At 37.3% G+C, this 21,949-nt stretch overlaps 1 protein-coding gene across 2 annotated transcripts in view; it reads right to left on the bottom strand.

Moving 5' to 3' along the window:
• Positions 1-21,949, bottom strand: part of PTEN (phosphatase and tensin homolog) — a 100,490-nt gene that overhangs the window by 31,350 nt on the left and 47,191 nt on the right. Inside the window, exon 3 of one of the 2 annotated variants that reach the window (XM_086379244.1) lies at positions 6,218-6,262. The exons of the other annotated variant lie outside the window; for it this stretch is intronic. Coding sequence (XP_086235370.1) covers positions 6,218-6,262 — 45 coding nt within the window. The remainder of the gene's footprint in view (positions 1-6,217; positions 6,263-21,949) is intronic. 2 annotated transcript variants of the gene reach the window in all.

Raw genomic sequence — 21,949 nt, 5'->3', positions numbered from 1 at the left:
ATATAAAACAGGACAAATTCACCTGCATCCACACCATCACCATTCCCTTTATGAAAATTATACACGCGAAAGGACTTGTTATTTCACAAGTATGTGTAAATAACTAACTAGTTTCAATTTTATCTTTGCCTTACAATTGAGCATACATAGTTCTCTCAAACTATTATTATAAAAGATGTATGTTAAAACAGTTAAAAAAAAAAGTAGGGGAAAATTTAAAGCAAAGAATGAAAGTGAATGATGCTAATCTACTCAAACACAACATTAACTCAGTTATTTTAAACCTGATCTTTCCCTCCATAGATAAGCCAAAGGTCATCTTTTTCAATAATCTCTCAGGTCGTAGGTTTTAATTAAAGTCTGAGAGTAATGAAAGAGTAGTAAGTAAAATCAATACAGAAAAACATTGACTTAGCATATTTAAAGCATGCTAAAATCTGTCTTTTTACCAGTAGTCACACATTTGCTATCATGCACTGGCTGACTCATGATTAACAGGCCACATAGGCTCAGAAAGGGATTCCATACATTAGTTTGTGGTCAGCAGCATCCTGGTAACTCCAACTACTAGCCAAACCAGGTATTTTCAAAAATTTAGCACTTTAAAACAAATAAAGACTCTTAATCCATCACTGCAAAATCCCCAAATTTTTAAACATCTGAAATTTTCTCTTAACTGTATGGTAAACTCAACTGCAGGAGAACTAGATCTGAGTTTATAAAAATGTGTAGTCTTTAATTAATAGAAATACATTTAAAACGAAGAGTGAAACAATCTATTCTAGGTACTGTTCCAAATCCTGCTGGGGTGTTATGTAATACAGAATATATGTTTCCATGTTAACGTTCTAAAAAAACTGAAAAATTCTGAATGCTGAAACAAAACTAGTTCAAAGAGTTTCAAATAAGCAATTATGGACCAGTGTTTTACATTTAAAAATCCTGAGAATATCATTAAAGTTCTTTTATTTTAAACAGTTTTTGAAATCCACATGAAGATAGGGAATCCCCTGGCAGTCAAATGGTTAGGATGGCGCTCTCACTGCTGAGGGCCCAGGTTCAATCCTTCGTTGGGGAACTAACATCCCACAAGCCTTGTGGTTGTGGCCAAAAAAAAAAAAAAAAAAAATTCCACATGAAAGTTGAAATAACTCTAAGTAAACTGCAATCCACTAATTTTTAACTGGTCAGATCTGAAACAAATCAGCTTTTATACTACCACTGAAAACCAAGTTTTCCCCTTTTAGGATATTATAATTAAGTATATTGAGTTTGCTAGAAAGAAAATTTACTTAATAATGAGATGCATATATACACATCTTTGCTAAATAATTTCATATTCACTTAAATTTTTAAAAAATGACATAAAGAAGAGAAGTAACCATGAAAATACTATCATTTTACACTGTCTTTGGTACAGATTAAAGAGGAGTATGGTCAATAGTGAAGAATCCATGAAAAATGAAAGTTAGTGTTAGTCGCTCAGTTCTGTCTGACTCTGTGAACCCATGGACTGCAGCCTGCCAGGCTCCTCTGTCCATGGACTCCTCCAGGCAAGAATACTAGAGTGGGTTGCCATTTCCTTTTCCAGGGGATCTTCCTGACCCAGGGATCAAATCCAGGTCTCCTACATTGTAGGCAGTCCTTTACCATCTGAGCTACCAGCAAAGCCAAAGAGTCCATAATGGAATATTTTATAAGGAATCATGTAAAGATAGAGCTTAGGAGACAAGGGGAGCACTATATGCCAGGAAACAATTCTAAGAAACTGGTCTCATCACAGCAAAACAAAAATAAACATTTTGAATTTTATACAGCTTCAGTTATCTATAAAATTCCCATACTTTTTTAGCAGCTCAAACACTATGACTACCTTCATACTTTGACTCTCAAGAAATATTGTTAACAGGAAAAAAACAGAGGGAAAGTGAAAACAATGAGCTACTAAATGTCTACTAGATGTGCATACCTTACAACCAAGATTCCTTGTTTTCAAATTCATCCTCACAATCAGTTAATATTATCTCCATATTATATATGAGAATGCTAAGATTTACAAGAGCATTACAAAACTTGCCCCAAACCACAATATATAAGTGGAAGAGCCCAGCACTTCTGATTACAAAAGCTGAACTTTTTTCAGTACTGTTTCACACTTTCACAGAAAGAATATAAAACGGTTTAGAAAACAATAACACATTTTAGTCAAAGTCAGCATTCCTACAAGAGCATTATTTGGCATAACAGAACCAACAAACAGTGATAATGAAAACATGACCAAAAAATAGCAAAAATCTCTACAAGTATGGATAGGGAGTATGTGAAAACATATACTGGGTCTGGTAGGGATAAAAGTGATCTGGGGAGAGGTTAGGGTAAAAAAGAAGATCCTCAATTAAAACCTTCTCTGATAACTGCACAAACACACACACACACTATTCCTTATAAATTTTTTGTGGTATATTAATGATAGGACAAGTTTTTAAAAACAAACCAAAATTGACATGAATGGGAAATGGGATTTGACCAAGACAAGTGTTAGGAAGATTTAACCATTTTTGCTTCCTTATACAGAGAACTCAAAAGACATCTTTTAAAAATCATCGTCTCCTTTGGCTTTCAAGAGATAAGAAAAATGAAGATACACTGAAAGAGTTTTTATGAAGCAGCAGAAAATGAAGAAAGGGATAAGATTAATAGAAAAAGCTTCCAGAGAAGTGAGACTTGCCATAGATTCAGCTAGGCATGTAGGTCTCTTCTTTACTTTCTTCAATGGAACTATCCCTATCTTACAAAAGAAAACTTAATAGATAAAAATTAATAACAGCTAAAGGTTTACCACAAAAGGATGGAGAGTTGTATGTTAAGGAGAATATATGATGAAATAGTCAATCTTTTAAAAATTAGTATCTAAGGAACATTTAGCTTCCTCAAAGGCAAGAACTATATTATATCTTTATACCCTATCTTCCCCCTCCTCACCTTACCCTCCTCAGAAGATAAGATTATAGAGGAACATACAAAGATGAAATACACACACCTGCACAAAACAAATTGATTAATGTACTAATTCACCAAGTATATCTGAATTTGGTTAATGATTTGAAGCTAATTCTGTCCTTTCTTAAAATAACCTTACTGAATGCCCAATAATATAGAGATATAAACAGATAGTCAATTAGAAAGTCTATGTTAAGAACTCTTCATCCACATATGTCATAGTTGCCATAAAAATTTTAATATACTATTGAATATAGGTATGTTAAGTGCAAGTATTTTAAGGTCTTTCCACTTACATATGGCTTCAAAGACATATATCACATGTTATTAATATCCTAAAAATAAAAGAAACAAAACAGAAACATCTGCTAGTTATCAGACTCACTTACCCAGAGCCAAAAATATAAACAGGGATAGGTAAAGAAGATTGAAAAATGATGTCAGAAATCAAAACATTCTACAACTTGGTAGTTCTAGGAATTTCTGAAGTAAGTAAAATTTGGGGAGATTAAAACAAACAAAAAAACCAGAAAGGGAATACTGGTATCAATAGTGGACGGTCTGCTAACATATGTACCTGTGTGACCTTGTTCAACTCACTTAACTTCTCTAGACCTCAGATTCCCCATCTGTAAAATGAGAAGGTTGGACTAAATGATCTCTTTCAGATACTTTCCAGTTCTATGATTCCATTAAATGGATGGGGGAATAAGTGAGTTAAAATATGTGCACCAAAAGCTACTCTCAACTAATAATGAGACAATTCATTAACTTGAGAGTCCAATGTTTGGATATACAAACAGGCAATCAAGTTTCCAGGCTAGATCCCAATGCTGATTTTAACCAAATAACACAAGTGACCCACAATACTGACAGTACAAACCTAAGTTTTAAATTCTGGAAGCAGGAAGCCACTGCATACAGGAATGAAAAGTATTTCCTTTCTTTTCTTTGGATATAATGTTAAAGCCTTCCTTCTGGGGCTCTACATGCTCAATCCTCAGAGTCTAAGTCCAAAGTGACTCATTTAGTGGACTCCAGCTTTTGCAGTTAGTTCATGACCTCTTTTTTTTTTTTAAACTGAAATTCTGAATCCATTTGTTCAAAAACTACAAAACTCTGTGACTTATTTTCCTCCACATAAACCTGTGGCACCTGCAACAAAAGTTGTTGCAGAAGAGGTTAATCCAGAAAAGAGAAAGATACATGCACAGATCATTTGTAAACAGCTGCTGCTGCTGCTGCTAAGACACTTCAGTCGTGTCCGACTCTGTGCAACCCCATAGATGGCAGCCCACCAGGCTCCCCCATCCCTGGGATTCTCCAGGCAAGAACACTGGAGTAGGTTGCCATTTCCTTCTCCAATGCATGAAAGTGAAAAGTGAAAGTGAAGTCGCTCAGTCATGTCCGACTCTTGGTGACCCCATGGACTGCAGCCCACCAGGCTCCTCTGTCCATGGGATTTTCCAGGCAAGAGTACTGGAGTCAGGTGCCACCTAAACTAAGTTTCTGCAGCACCTGTTTGTTACTCTCCTTCATTTGATTATACCACTGCTCCCTCCACACACCATAATCTGACCATAATGGACCAAATCTGGCCACCAAGCTTCTCACATGCCATTTTCTAGGTCTACAACACCATTTTCCCTCCTCCTAAGCCTGTAGGTCAACCTTCATGATTCTTTTCACCTCAGCTCAAGCATTCTGTTCTTTATGAAATCTTCCCTATAACAGGCAATCATTATTTTGACTGTTGTCCATGTAGCTCTCTTCTATACAAGAGTTACCTCTTCCATAATACTTTGTCTACTTTTTACATTAGACTAATTACTTGAGGGCTGGAATGACATCTTACTCACCTCTGCACTAGCTAACATTTTACAATGTTCAACATGTAACAGGCACTCAGTAAATGTCTGCTTCTTTGTGGATCTGAGGAAATCATTTTACAACTAAGAAACAACACCTGCGCCTATGTCACTCTCAGATCTTCTGAAGTCTTAACAGAGCACAAAGATCACTAAATTAAAGATAAAAAAGCAACATCCCATAAACCAATAAGGCACTGCTGCTGCTGCTAAGTCGCTTCAGTCGTGTCCGACTGTGCGACCCCATAGACGGCAGCCCACCAGGCTCCCCAGTCCCTGGGATTCTCCAGGCAAGAACACTGGAGTGGGTTGCATTTCCTTCTCCAATGCGTGAAAGTGAAAAGTGAAAGTGAAGTCGCTCAGTCGTGTCCGACTCTTTGTGACCCCATGAACTGCAGCCTACCAGGCTCCTCCATCCATGGGATTTTCCAGACAAGAGTACTGGAGTGGGGTGCCACTGCCTTCTCCCAATAAGGCACAGAGACGCTTTAATTTTTTGGTGAATATTTGAAAGCCCACTCTAGAAAAGAATCTTCTTCTTATATCTGATAAACTCTACAGAAATTAAATAGTAGATAGTAAACATAACTTGGGATTAAAAATTTTTTCAACGCACAATTTATACATATCACACAGGAAAAAATAAAAGCCATGTAGAAACATAACACATTTTATGTATCATTTTTTAGAATTAGAAAATGGTCAATATTTGGGGAAGAAAAAATGGTCAAGGGCAAAATGGTAAGATATTAATATTTTCCTCACATTTTTCTTGCCTTTCTTTTTTTTCCACATCTCTACTCACAAAGTCAAAAGAAAAAAGGAAAAGTTAAAGATAAGGTCAGCTAGCTGAATCAAGAGGCAATCCTTACACCCCTGCCTCAAACAAGAAGAACCACCCATTTTAACAATTTAGGTAATTTATTTATCTTATATACAGTTAGAGAATATACTAATAACTTTTTCAATCAATTGACCTAGAGACACAGAATAAAATTATATTAGAAGCTTCCCTCCATAGAAGATGGCATTGATGCTTTAATAGAAGCTCTGTGTGAATTACACTTCCAGTTTCCACATGGTTATGGGCGCAAAGATGGGCTAGATGCCAAGTCATTTGAAGCAGATCAAGCAACATGAATCTGTGCTGACACTGTTTTACCTCATCACTACACTTTCTAAATGACCTAACAATGCTCTCAATCAGAATTCTTGAACTAATTGTTTTAGGAATACAATTCTGTTAAATTTTAACTTTAACTCTACTTCACTCTAACAAGGAAACAACTTTCACTCAATAGTTGTTTTAGAAGATATTTGCAAGCATACAAACAAGAAAACATACTTACAGATTGTATATCTTGTAATGGTTTTTATGCTTTGAATCCAAAAACCTTAAAACAAAACAAACAAACAAAAAGCCACCATTAACAAAAATGAGCTAACATTTGAAATTACATTAATACTATTGAGAAAAACCAAAAGACAGATTCTATTTTTCCTAATCTCAAATGTAATTTAAGAAAAATAAACTTCAATAAATATTCCCTCCATTGGTTTAAACTAGTAAGCAGTTCCTTCTTATATAATTATTATATTACACAGATTTATACAATCTGAAGTAAAGCCATAGCTTTTCATAAAATGAATATTTTCATAATCTCTCTTCAGCCTAACATAATGAAGTTGAGCATTAAGAAATAACTTCTTTAAAAAGCATTATTAGCATTTAGCTCAAGTTACCTAGCTTATACATTTTTCTGAGTCACATGCAATCAAATAATCTTAAAAATAATCCTAGTAACTCAGTCATCATTTCTTTCAAACTAAAAACATTTGATATTTGAAAGCTGCAAGTAATAACTACTAGTTTTGTACAGTGTATAAAATGTTTTCACATACATATTCTTATTTGATGCTCACCAACATCTAAGAGGTAGAGCTTATTCGCATTTTACAGATGAGGGAAGTAGGTAAAAGAAATTACAGGGCTTGCCTGAGGTCACACAGCTGCTATGCCAAAAATCCACACCAAAGACCTCGCTCTCAACAACTAGTGAAGAAGCTAAACAACACTCACAGCCAACACTTTATATGCCAGGCTATGCCGGGCACGACTGTAAGTTTATGCATGTAAACTTACCAAATCCTGTGAGGTAAGTAACAGAGGGATTAGAAATGTGTAAGGCTGAGGAAACAGAATAAATAGAAGAACAAATGGAAAACAGAAGAGACGAGTTTAAAAGACCTAAAATCTAGGAGATGCAACATATGAATAGGTATCCCAGAGAAAAGGATGGAAAATACAGGAGAAGAAATCCATGATATAATTCAAGAAAAAGACCCCAAACTGAAGATTATGAATTTCCAAACTAAAAGGGTATAATGAATATTAAAAAAAAAAAAAGAGAGAGAGAGATCCAAACAAAGGCATACATATTTTAGCGAAGTTTCAGAATATTGAAGAGATAAACGTTAAGATCTTAGAAACTGCCTGAATCAGGTTTCATAAAAGAAATCTGGAATCAGAATAACTTCATCCTTTTTAATGGCAACACCAGCAGCTAGAAAATAATTAGACAAAACCTTCTGACTTTACATTATTCCTAGTCTAGAATTCCACAGCTGCTGCTGCTGCTGCTAAGTCGCTTCAGTTGCGTCCGACTCTGTGTAACCGCACAGACAGCAGCCCACCAGGCTCCCCAGTCCCTGGGATTCTCCAGGCAAGAACACTGGAGTGGGTTGCCATTTCCTTCTCCAGAATTCCACAGCAAGATACACTATAAAACAAGTGCGAATTTATAATAAAGACATTTTTAAATAAGCAAAGTCCCAAATAATTTTGATTTCCACATATTCTCTCGCTCAGGAAATTATGAGAAAATTATGAGAAAATGTGTTCCACCAAGACAAGCGTGGGAAACCTATGGAAAAAGATGACAAGTTTCAGAAACTGAAGAACTCAACTCATGAGAAGAAAACAGAAAACAGAGAACCCCTGAATGAATAGTGAAGGAACACCTCAAGAAGAAAGTCATACAGCAAGCTCAGAGAAAAACTAAGCCAGTTTAGGGACGAACAAAAGGTTCCTGAAGAAGATGAAATTGATACAATGCCAAATGTGCTTAAACATTTCCAGAGACTCAAACTTAGAGGCAAGTTTAGAGACAAATTAAAGTTAAGAAGGCAGAGACTAAATAAGAGAGCGAGAAAGGAGGAGAAAGGGAGAAAGAAGGGAAAACAAAATGTGTAGGAAAAACCAGCTATAATATACTATATTGTTTATATTGAGTTCAGTTGCTCAGTTTATATTGAGTTCAGTCGCTCAGTCATCTCTGACTCTTTGTGAACCCATGGACTGCAGCATGGCGGGCTTCCCTGTCCATCAACAACTCCCAGAGTTGCTGATGGGCAACAAACTCCAAACTCATGTCCAAACTCATGTCCATTGCAATGGACCATCTCATCCTCTGTCGATCCCTTCTCCTCCTGCCTTCAACTTTTCCCAGCATCAAGGTCTTTTCCAATGAGTCAGTTCTTTGCATCAGGTGGCCAAAGTATTGGAGTTTCAGCTTCAACATCAGTCCTTCCAATGAACACCCAGGACTGGTCTCCTTTAGGATGGACTGGTTGGATCTCCTTGCAGTCCAAGGGACTCTCAAGAGTGTTCTCCAACACCACAGTTCAAAAGCATCAATTCTTCAATGCTCAGCTTTCTTTATAGTCCAACTCTCACATCCATACATGACCACTGGAAAAACCATAGGCTTGACTAGATGGACCTTTGTCGGCAACGTAATGTCTCTGCTTTTTAATATGCTATCTACGTTGGTCACAGCTTTTCTTCCAAGGAGTTAAGCATCTTTTAATTTCATGGCTGCAATCACCATCTGCAGTGATTTTGGAGCTCCAAAAAATAAAGTCAGGCACTGTTTCCCCATCTATTTGCCATGATATGATGGGACTGGATGCCATGATCTTAGTTTTCTGAATGTTGAGTTTTAAGCCAAATTTTTCACTCTCCTCTTTGACTTTCATCAAGAGGCTCTTTAGTTCTTCTTCACTTTCTGCCATTAGGGTGGTGTCATCTGCATATCTGAGGTTACTGATACTTCTCCCAGCAATCTTGATTCCAGCCTGTGCTTCATCCAGCCCAGCGTTTCTCATGATGTACTCTGCATATAAGTTAAATAAACAGGGTGACAATATACAGCCTTGACGTACTCCTTTTCCTATTTGGAACCAGTCTGTTGTTCCATGTCCAGTTCTAACTGTTGCTTCCTGACCTGCATATAGGTTTCTCAAGAGACAGGTCAGGTAGTCTGATATTTACATCTCTTTCAGAATTTTCAACAGTTTATTGTGATCCACATAGTCAAAGGCTTTGGCATAGTCAGTAAAGCAGAAGTAGATGCTTTCTGAAACTCTCTTGCTTTTTTGATGATGCAACGAATGTTGGTAATTTGGTCTCTGGTTCCTCTGCCTTTTCTAAAACCAGTTTGAACATCTGAAGCTTACAGTTCACATATTGTTGGAGCCTGGCTTGGAGAATTTTGAGCATTACTTTGTTACTGTGTGAGATGAGAGCAATTGTGTGGTAGTCTGAGCATTCTTTGCAATTGCCTTTCTTTGGGATTGGAATGAAAACTGACCTTTTCCAGTCCTGTGGCCACTGTTTCCCAAATCTGCCGGCATATTGAGTGCAGCACTTTCAAAGTGTCGTCTTTTAGGATTTGAAATAGCTCAACTGGAATTCGATCACCTCCACTAGCTTTGTTCGTAGTGATGCTTTCTAAGGCCCACTTGACTTCACATTTCAGGATGTCTGGCTCTAGGTGAGTGATCACACCATTGTGATTATCTGGGTCGTGAGGATCTTTTTTGTACAGTTGTTCTGTGTATTCTTGCCACCTCTTCTTAATATCTTCTGCTTCTGTTGGGTCCTTACCATTTCTGTCCTTTATTGAGCCCATCTTTGCATGAAATGTTCCCTCGGTATCTCTAATTTTCTTGAGATCTCTAGTCTTTCCAATTTATTGTTTTCCTCTATTTCTTTGCACTGATTACTGAGGAAGGCTTTCTTATCTCTCCTTCCTATTCTTTGGAACACTGCAGGCAAATGGGTTTAACTGTAAACGACATTTATCTAGTTATGACATAAAAACAATATTGATAAAATCAAAATTACAATATAACTTCTGGAAGTATGGGAGAATGAAAACATGTGGCTGGATTAAGGGGGGAAAAAAAAAGTCCATAAACTTGAATGTGAAAAAGTATGTTACGCAGTCAGTCAAGCAGTACTTAAAACTTTATCACTAACTGATGTCACATTACGGTTTTTGAAGATACCAAAATATTATTTACAATCAACACTGCAGAGTTAACATTAGACCTGCCAATAGATTTAAATGTGTTTATAACTATTATTATATAGATATTTTAAAATATTTTATAACCACTATAATCAAAACTAATATAATAGGCATATTTGTAATCCTATGAATTTTATCAATTTAAATCATTCTAAGAAACAGTTCATAAGCTTCAACAGACTGTCTACAAGATACACGGCATAAGATTATGAACTCTTGCCATGGGGCAGTGGTTGTTAATAAACCCTATAAATCTATCTGATTCTAGTAATTCATATGTAAATATTTAAGGTATGTGTAACTTCCTATTTCTTTTTTTTAACCCACTACTTCAACCAACCCAGGAAGCATTGATTTTGCTACGAAGACTTCTATTGAACTATAAATAATATTACAGGAAAAAGTGGTATGTTACAGACTCTTCCACTCCTATCTCCTGTACCCTCTGTATCTTCTATATTCTTGGATATTTCTCAATTTGTACTTTTGGATTTTTCTTTAAAATTAGGTAAAATTTACATATAGTGAAATACATAGATCTCAGGTATACAATTCTATTAATTCTGTAACAACCACTCCAATCAAAATATAGGACACTTCTTCCATCCCAGAAAATTCCCTCATGCCCATTTGCAGCGAAGCCCCACCAAGCTCTCAGGTAGCTACTACTATTTCATGAAGTATGCATTCTTTTTTAACTGACTTCCTTCACTTACTTTTTAAATTTATCCATGGTGTAACATGTATCACTAGTTCATTCTTTTTATTCCAATTATTATTCTGTTGTATGAACATACCAGCACTGATCCATTCTTCTTTGATGGAAATCTTGGATTTTACAGTTTTGGGGTTATTATGAACAAAGTGCATAAACATTCTTGAGCAAGTCTTTTATGGGGACATACGCTTTCACTCCCTTGAGTAAATAATAGCTAGGAGCAGAACTGCTGGGTCACAGAGTAGATAGGGGTGGGTGCATACTTATCTCTGTGAGAAACTACCGAACACCCTTCCAGAGTGGCTGTTCTCTTCCACAGATCTACCACATTTCAAGAGTTTCAGTTGCTCCACAGTCTTATCAACATTTGGCACTGTTGGTTTTTTTTAAAAATTCTAATCCTTCATTTGTTTATTAGTCAGTTTTCTACTTCCTTTTGTGAAATATCTAAGTTACTGGCTCATTTTATCCCCCAACTGGATTGTCTTTTTTATTACTGATCTAAAGGAGTCTTCTATATATTCTGGGTATAAGTCCTTTGTCTGATATTTGCTCCCTGTGTACAACTTGCCTTTCCATTTCCTTAATAACGTGCTTTGATAATCAACAACTTTAAATTTTTATAAAATCCAATATATCATATTTTTCTTTAGTTTAGAACCTTGTAGTTTCTCTGAGAAATCTTTCCATACACAAAAACAGTTCATAAAGATATTCTCTTTCTTTTGTTCTAGAAGCTGTATACATACTTTTAGACTTTTCTCAGTTTCTATTTTAATTTGGTTGTAAATATAGATAATGCTAAGGATAATTAGCATTGGAGAAGGAAATGGCAACCCACTCCAGTGTTCTTGCCTGGAGAATCCCAGGGACGGCAGAGCCTGGTGGGCTGCCGTCTATGGGGTCGCACAGAATCAGACACGACTGAAGCGACTTAGCAGCAGCAGCAGCAAGGATAATTAGAATATCTAAAACACGGACAAATGATTTCAAGGACAGTGATCATAAAATTTAATAAACAACAACTCATTGCTACCTGCAGTATCTTCCACCATGGGTTGCTTATGAGAGAAAATGAATAAGCAAAAAATACTCTACAAAATACAATATTCTCTCAGAAAGCCTACAATGTAAATGTGAGCAGAGGAGGGGAGAGTAGGTATTATGGAGGATTAACATTGCATTTTTAGTTCATTCTGAGTTTGGTAACTTTATGATTTGAATCCAAATACATAAACCTACACTATATTAATAGGAATGTACACATCCCATTGCCCAGCTCCAGGGAATACTATTCAAATGCGATAGTCCTGTACACTTCAACTGGAGCCCAAAGGAGTGCCAGAACACATACCAAAATGGTCACAGTGGTTATCCTGGGTTTACAGGGAAAGATGGGCCTTTCATGATTTACTTTCAACACTTCTACAATTTTGTTGTTAAAATATAAGCACATACTACTTTCAAAAGAAAAAAGTTTTCTGTTCTAATGTATTTCCCCAAATAAGTAAGAACTGATGAAGTTATATCACACTGTTTTAACCTCCAAAGAGTGGGCTTCATGAAAGTCTAGGTTCTTTTTTTAAACAGTATTTTTTAGAGTTTACATAAAATTATTATTTTTATATACTGTTTTGAAGTACAAAAGACAAGAAAGGTTTTTTATGTGACAACAGTCCTCTTTGAGAAATAATTAGTTTTAATAAGATTCATGCAATCCTTATTTATAAAGACTCGGGAGGTTTTTCTTAATTGTATTTTCATTCATACTGAGCCTGTCCTGAGGATATTAAAAAAAAAATTTACTAGCACACACTTGGTGCCAAATCACAAATCTGACATTAGTGAGAAATGATGTCAGCAAAACAGAATGAACGATTCATTAAAATGCTGGTAATGTGTTATTCCTTTAAACCCCTCCTAGACGTTCCAGACATGAAAAGCTTTTTCTTCAATTTCATCAACATACTTTTTATGTTACTTTAGCTAGTAACTACTTTGTTTATAGTGTATATTCAAAGATAACTGTTATCTTTTTTTAATGTTCAAGGATTATTTATTATGGGCACAATTGCTAAGAATTTCTGCTTTCCATTCTTTTTTCTACATTCCTTTCAGGAAGGACAAAGTCTTACTAAATAGTCTCATTTGATTCCTCATAACACATACTTAAAAATAAAATCACTTTAGTTCTAAAAAAGAAAAGTATCTATAAGGGTAGATGGTGACTGCAGCCATGAAATTAAAAAACGCTTACTCCTTGGAAGAAAAGTTATGACCAACCTAGGTAGCATATTGAAAAGCAGAGACATTACTTTGCCAACAAAGGTCCGTCTAGTCAAGGCTATGGTTTTTCCAGCGGTCATTTATGGATGTGAGAGTTGGACTGTGAAGAAAGCTGAGCACCGAAGAATTGATGCTTTTTGAACTGTGGTGTTGGAGAAGACTCTTGAGAGTCCCTTGGACTGCAAAGAGATCCAACCAGTCCATTCTAAAGGAGATCAGCCCTGGGTGTTCTTTGGAAGAAATGATGCTAAAGCCGAAACTCCAGTACTCTGGCCACCTCACGTGAAGAGTTGACTCATTGGAAAAGACTCTGATGCTGGGAGGGATTGGGGGCAAGAGGAAAAGGGGACGACAGAGGATGAGATGGCTGGATGGCATCACCGACTCGATGGATATGAGTCTGAGTGAACTCCAGGAGTTGGTGATGGACAGGAAGGCCTGGCGTGCTGCGATTCATGGGGTCGCAAAGAGTCGGACACGACTGAGCACTGAACTGAACTGCTCTGAAACTTTCATTAAATTATATATTCCACAAATAATGATTAAGCTAGTAAAATGAAAATAGATTTGAGATGGCAAATAGGTGCCAAACTGGTGGTGGCTTAATGAGGTGCAATGTTAAGGCTATTAGAACAATACCCAGGTTGGAGACTGAGAAAGAATATGATGATTGATTACCAATGTCTGCCATTAGTGAGGGAGAGAGAATAAAATAAAAATGTTCACTCTGCCATCTCTAGAGGACATCAATACAAACTTATGGGTTGTTGTTATTCAGTCACTAAGTTGTGTCCAACTTTGCAACCTCACAGAATGCAGCATGCCAGGCTTCCCTGTCTTTCACTATCAATTTAAAAAAAGAAAATTTGAACATTATAAATTATTATAGAGTAGGCAAAGTTACTGTAACCAGATAAAAGTCTATTATGAATAAGCCTTTAAAAGCTTTGTTCTAAAAATGTTTTTTCACACTGGCATTCAATATAAAGGGGCCATCTCTTAAAATTTCTCTTACAGGAGCATGTATATACTTTGACCATTATAGAGTACTGGTATAGGCATTTTTCCTTTGTAAATAACTGCAAAATTGGGGAAAAACATATAAGGAACTAAACAAAAGGCAGCAGAGGCCTATGATCTTCAAGGAAAAAGAAACCTTACCTGCCTCGTGCAAAACCTGTACGCAGGTTTTTCTATAAGTTTACCCTTATAGATACTTTTCTTTTTTAGAACTGAAGTGATTTTATTTTTAAGTGTGTGTTATAAGGAATCAAATGAGATTATTTATGTAGTAAGCTTTTGTCATTCCTGAATGGAATGTAGAAAAATAGAAGAACAGGAAGCAGAAATTTGTAGAGGTTGTGCCCATAATAAATAATCCTTGAACATTAAAAAAGGATAACAATTATCTTTGAATACACATTATAAACAAAGTAGTCAAGAAGCAACAGTTAGACTCAGACTTGGAACAATGGACTGGTTCAAAACTGGGAAAGGAGTACATCAAGGCTGTATTTTGTCACACTGCTTATTTAACTTCTATGCAGAGTACATCATGCGAAACGCCAGGGTAGATGCAGGCACAAGCTGGAATCAAGATTGCGGGGAGAGATACCAATAACTTCAGATATGCAGATGACACCACCAATGGCAGAAAGTGAAGAGGAACTAAAGAGCTCTTGATGAAGTTGAAAGAGAAGAGTGAAAAAGCTGGCTTAAAACTCAACATTCAAAAAACTAAGATCATGGCATCTGGTCCCATCACTTCATAGCAAATAGATGGGGAAAAAATGGAAACACTGATAAGACTATTTTCTTGGGCTCCAAAATCACTGAGGATGGTGACTGCAGCCATGAAATTAAAAGATGCTTGCTCCTTAGAAGAAAAACTATTACAAACCAAGACAGCATACTAAAAATCAGAGACATTACTTTGCCGACAAAGGTCCGAATAGTCAAAGCCACGGTTTTTCCAGCAGTCATGTATGGATGTGAGAGTTGGACGATAAAGAAGGTTGAGTGCCAAAGAATTGATGCTTTTGAACTACAGTGTTGGAGAAGGCTCTTCAGAGTCCCTTGGAGAGCAAGGAGATCATATCAGTCAATCCTAAAGGAAATCAACCCTGAATATTCATTGGAAGGACTGATGCTGAAACTGAAGCTCCAATACTTTGGCTACCTGATGCAAAGAGCCAACTCATTGGAAAAGACCTAGATGCTGGGAAAGATGGAAGGCAGGAGGAAAAGGGGACGACAGAGGATGAGATGGTCGGGATCGCATCACCGACTCAATGGACATGAGTTTGAGCAAGCACCAGGAGATGGTGAAGGACAGGGAAGCCTGGTGTCTTGCAGTCCATGGGGTCGCAAATAGTCAGACCAACTAAGCGACTGAACAACAACCCCAAGCCTGCCTTGTTTTCAGCTTGAAGACTCTTTTTTGACAGAGCAGAAGGAAATGGAACAAAGGTTTCACTGAGGTAAACAGACAGAAATTGGAGTTCTGGATGGTAAAGCAGCTAGAGTTTGTGGAACACAATAGCAGAAAAAGGAGGATGAAGAGATGGAGGGACTTCTAAGTTTGTGTGGAAAGTAACCTCAGGGCCTTGGCATGGGTTAGGCTGCATATCTGCAGGTTCTGGAAGCATAATGGAGATAACATCAGAGAAAGCACAGTACTGGGAGAAAGAGTTCTGTCCAGCCAGAATGGAGAGACCTCAGGTATTCAGCTGAGACCCTAGAAAGCCACACCTGAGGAATAAGGACCATGACATGAAGCAAAAGACAAAACTGAAACAGGCCTACCTTAACAAAGAAAATCAAGTCTGATAATATAAGGACATTAGCCATTAATTTAAATGCCTGCCAAAATGAAACTCAGCACACTTAAAGTAACAATTCAGACTTCCTACAACATATCATCCAAAACATTCATCATGCAATTAAAACTTATTAGACATGCAAAGCAGGGAAATATGATCTATGACCAAGAAGGGAAAAAAAAGCAGCCAACAGAAACCAATTCCAAGATGAACCAGATGTTGGAATTAGCAGACATGGACTTTGAAGCAGCTATTATAAAAATATACAAGAATGTACAAGAAAATGATTACAGCTTAAGTGACAAGATGAAAAATCTTAGCAAAGGCATAGAGACTATAAGAGACAGAAATTCTAGGTCTCAAAAGTACAGTATCTGAAAAGACAAATCTACTTGCAATACTCAGGACTTCAGAAGATGTGGGAGATTGAGTTTTCTAAGAATGACATATTCCTCATTCCACATGCTCCTCATAAACATAACCTTAACAATGGTCTCTTTTAAGTGGTGGAGTCTATGGTCCATCCCCCTTGAATCTGGGCACACTTCTATGATTACCTCCACCAACTGAGTACTGGCAGAAGTGAGATAAAGCTATTTCTAACACTGCTGCTGCTAAGTCACTTCAGTCGTGTCTGACTCTGTGCGACCCCATAGACAGAAGCCCACCAGGCTCCCCAGTCCCTGGGATTCTCCAGGCAAGAACACTGGAGTGGGTTGCCATTTCCTTCTCCAATGCATGAAAGTGAAAAGTGAAAGTGAAGTCACTCAGTCGTGTCCGACCCTCAGTGACCCCATGGACTGCAGCCCACCAGGCTCCTCTGTCCATGAGATTTTCCAGGCAAGAGTACTGGAGTGGGGTGCCAATTGCCTTCTCCGATTTCTAACACTAGGTCATAAAAAATGCCATATACTTCTACCCTGGACTCTGGATCTTCACTTTCAAGAAGATGCCATGCTATGAGGAAGCTCAAAACAGCATACACAGAAAGGCCAAGTGTAGGGGCTCTGGCCAACAGCCCAACTAAAGACCCAGATAACAAACAGCCTATACCAGACACATGAGTGAAAATACAAATAGATGATTCAGCCCTCAATCTGCCAAAACTCATCTCCTGTCACTGAGTTTTCCCAACTAAGGCCCCAAATATTCTGGAGCAGAAACAAGTCATTTCCATCATGCCTTGTCCAGATTTCTGACTCACTTAATCTGTGAGTACAAAATAAATAAATGTTCTATGCAATTTATGTTTGGAGGGAGGTTTGTTATGCATAGATATCAGCTGGAAAATAAAGATATGAATTTGATAACACATAGTAGTTATTTATTTAACCTAGAGAACAGAAGAAAGAAATTGAAAAACAAAAATTTAAAGACATCATGGCTAAAAATTTCCCACCCACGGTATATAAAACAACTTAGAGACTCTAAAAGCTCAATAAACTTCAAATAAGACAAACATAAAAAGAACCAAACTATGCCTATCATAATCAAAACCACTGAAAACCAAAGGGAAAAAACAAAAGGAGTCAGGAAAAAGATACATTATATATCTAGGAGAATACAAGCATGAATATTGGCAGACTTCTCATCAGATCTAATGTAACATTCAAAAACAAAAACAAAGCCATCACAGAAGTCTATATCCAGCAAAATGCCTTTCAAAAACAGTCAACAAATACAGAGGATCTGTCACCAGCAAACTTGTTCCTAGGCTGAAGGAACTAATTCCAGATGAAAACTTTGACTCTAAAGAAAGAAACAAAAAGCATCAAAAATAGTAAATACAGGAGTATAAAAGGACATCTTTTTTCTTGATTTCACTGAAAGATAACTGCTTAAAGCAAATAAAATAACATTGTATTCTGGGGTTTACTACGTACGTAGACATAAAATACACGACAAAATAATACAAAAGAAATGGAGGAAAACAGAATTTTACTGTTGTAGGGCTCTTATATTTTCATGCTTACAATAACAACTCTAGGAGAACTATAACAAGCTGTGTTCTATAATTCCTGTAACAAACTCTAAATATATACAGATACACACACACACACAAACACACACAGCTAAAAAATAGAAGAATTTAAATGGAATACTTCAAAATATTCTATTAACCCCAAAGAGGACAGAAAAAAAGGAATGAGGGAGAATGAGACTGAAATAGGAATGAATGAACAATTAAACACAAATAGGAAGGTGTTAGACTAAAAGAAAACATATTAATCATCATATTAAATATAAATGGACTAAACACTCCAATTAAGAAAGCCAGTGATTATAAGGCAAGTTCAAAATTACAAATACTTGCTATATAAGTTGGCACACTCTACAAGCAATGAATACACTATGCAATGTTAAAAACTGAAAGAAGCCAGATTACATAAATCAAATGCAAAACTAAATCTAGATGCAACTAACTCTAGAGGCTCTATACATTAACACCTTGCTACTGAATTCATTCCAAGAGAGGAGAAAGAATCTAGGTAGCAAGATAAGCTTTTACTGACTCTTAGAAGGTATCAGAAATTCAGTTAGTTATTATTTTGGTGAAGTTACTGGTGGCCCAGAGTCTGATCTTCTATCTTTCAGAATTAAACTTGATCATGTCAACATATTGAGCAGTGTTTTTCCCCCCAGGAAATTAGAACCTGTATTGTATGACTGATGTATAATTATTATAGCGATCATAACGGCAATATGTTAATTTATTGAAAAATCCAACTGCCATAAGAACTAAATTATTCATTTAAGATCATATCTCACCGTAAGGAGATCTGAGAAGTATAATCAGAATGTTGCTGAATAAGTGTGAACTCAAACACGAGAAGTTAGTTAAATGAAGCAATTTTTAATAGCCTAAAATATTCTGATGTTTCCATCTCCACAAAAGGAACAGTTTTGCCAAAAATATCTGAAGTTCATTGGCTAAGGCTTCCTTTCTCTTGGCAGTGTTTTTCCTATATTTCAATAGCCAACTGGTCTTTCTTTACACTGAAAGGCTTTATGTAGATGAAGTAAACATATTCCATTGGATTAATCTGAAGTCTTAAAGTTCTAAGAGTCCTTCTGTTTCTTAAAGGTGAACTAGTATATTTCTGCTCTGTGCCAGTATTTATAGACTAGAGTATTCTATCATTTGCAAGTGCCTGGACAACTGATAAAATAAATATAATCCAAAAAATATTTCTTGAAAACTTGCAAAGTGACAAACACTACTGTAGATACACTGGTAACAAAACTCCAAGTATGAACAACCACAATCATTAATAACAACTGCTCCCAGCAGCGTGACAGAAACCCAGCATACCCGTTTTTTAAAAAGGTGTCCCATTCAGAAAACAGACACTAGACAATTCTTACCAATCCAGCGTAGGCTAAAAAGAAAAATAATTACTCTATATGCTACATTTTTCTACAGCTATTTGGTAACCATATTTAAGTCATCTGCTGTATCCACGTTGAATCAATATTTGCCCTTACAACCCTAACATACCTACAGCTGCTACTGCTTTTACTGAAACGTGAAATTGGATTGCTGTTTTTCTTTTTAACACATAAATCATACCATGCTTAATCCCATTAAACAAAGGTAAACTTCAAATACGTCATTAGGTTGGTGGAAATGTAATTGCTGTTTCAGACTGTGAATTTTAAATCATTAGAACTAGGCTCAAACACATCTTTATTAATCAAAATAGGAACCATTATAATAAATACATTTGTGTCAATAAGAAGTAAGTTTGTTTATTCCTGTAGCATAAAAATCCGAGCTTCAGGATTCCATGAACCCCTGGAGAATATTTTCTGCCTCCTGCTGGTTGTAGAAGTGTTTTACCTGCAAAAAGCTCAGATGCTTGAAGAAACGGTAGTTGGCTGGTGAGAGGGCAGGTGAATATGGTAGATGAGGCAAAACTTTGTGGTACAGGTCATTCAACTTTTGAAGTGCTGGCTGTCTGATGTGTGGTTGGGTGCTGTTGTGGAGGAAAACCGGGCCCTTTCTGTTGACCAAGATCAGCCGCAGGCAATGCAGTATTCACTGCATCTCATTGATTTGCTGAGCATACTTGTTAGATGAAATGGTTTTGCCAGGCTTCAGAAAGCGATAGTGGATCAGACTGGCAACAGACCACCAGCAGTGACCATGACCTTTATTTGGTGGAAATCAGTCTTTGGGGAAGTGCTTTGGAGCTTCTTTTCAGTTCAACCACTGAGCTAGCTGTTGTTGCCTGTCATATAAAATCCACTTGTTATAGAAAAGCTATAACAAACCTAGACAGCAAATTAAAAAGCAGAGACATCACTTTACTAACAAAGGTCCATCTGGTCAAAGCTATGGTTTTTCCAGCAGTCACTTACAGATGTGCGAGCTGGATCATGGAAAAGGCTGAGCAGCAAAGAACTGATGCTTTCGAATTGTGGTGCTGGAGAAGACTCGAGAGTCCCTCAGACAGCAAGGACACCAAACCAGTCAAATCTAAAGGAAAACCCTGAATATTCATTGGAAGGCCTGATGCTGAAGCTGAAGCTCCAATACTTTGGCCACCCGGTGCAAAGAGCCAATTCACTGGAAAAGACCCAATTGCTTGGAAAGATGGAAGACAGGAGGAGAAGGGGGCAACAGAGGATGAGCTATTTGGATTGTATCACTGATTCAATGGACATGAGTTTGAGCAAACTCTCGGAGATAGTGAAAAATAGGGAAGGCTGGCATGCTGCAGTACATGGGCTTGCAGAGAGTCAGACATGACTTAATGACTCAGTTCAGTTCAATAGCTCAGTCATGTCCGACTCCATGCGACCCCATGAACTGCAGCACGCCAGGCCTCCCTGTCTATCACCAACTCCTGGAGTCCACCCAAACCCATATCCATTGAGTTGGTGACGCCATCCAACCATCTCGTCCTCTGTTGTCCCTTTCTCCTGCCCTCAATCTTTCCCTGCATCAGGGTCTTTTCCAAGGAGTCAGCTCTTCATATCAGGTGGCCAAAGTACTGGAGTTTCAGCTTCAGCATCAGTTCCACCAATGAACACCCAGAACTGATATCCTTTAGGATGGACTGGTTGGATCTCCTTGCAGTCCAAGGGACTTGCAAGAGTCTTCTCCAACCACAGTTCAAAAGCATCAGTTCTTCGGAGCTCAGCTTTCTTTATAGTCCAACTCTCACATCCATACGTGACCACTGGAAAAACCATAGCCTTGACTAGACGGACCTTTGTTGGCAAAGTAATGTCTCTGCTTTTGAATATGCTATCTAGGTTGGTCATAACTTTCCTTCCAAGGAGTAAGCGTCTTTTAATTTCATGGCTGCAGTCACCATCTGCAGTGATTTTGGAGCCCAGAAAAATAAAGTCAGCAACCGTTTCCACTGTTTCCCCAGCTATTTGCCATGAAATGATGGGACAGGATGCCATGATCTTCGTTTTCTGAATGTTAAGCTTCAAGCCAACTTTTTCACTCTCCTCTTTCACTTTCATCAAGAGGCTCTTCAGTTCTTCTCCACTTTCTGCCATAAGGGTGGTGTCATCTGCATATCTGAGGTTATTAATATTTCTCCTGGCAATCTTGATTCCAGCTTCTGCTTCCTCCAACCTAGCATTTCTCATGATGTACTCTGCATATAAGTTAAATAAGTAGGGTGACAATATACAGCCTTGACGTACTCCTTTTCCTATTTGGAACCAGTCTGTTGTTCCATGTCCAGTTCTAACTGTTGCTCCCTGACCTGCATACAGATTTCTCAAGAGGCAGGTCAGGTGGTCTGGTATTCCCATCTCTTTCAGAATTTTCCACAGTTTATTGTGATCCACACAGTCAAAGGCTTTGGCGTAGTCAATAAAGCAGAAATAGATGTTTTTCTGGAACTCTTTTTCGAT

The sequence above is a fragment of the Bos grunniens genome, chromosome 26 (genome assembly GCF_055505025.1).
Source record: "Bos grunniens cultivar Pamir isolate PY7600 chromosome 26, Bosgru_T2T1.0, whole genome shotgun sequence".
In the NCBI taxonomy this organism is placed as follows: Eukaryota; Metazoa; Chordata; class Mammalia; order Artiodactyla; family Bovidae; genus Bos; species Bos grunniens.
Note: the sequence above shows the minus strand (reverse complement) of the source record. Positions and strands in the feature narration are given on the sequence as shown.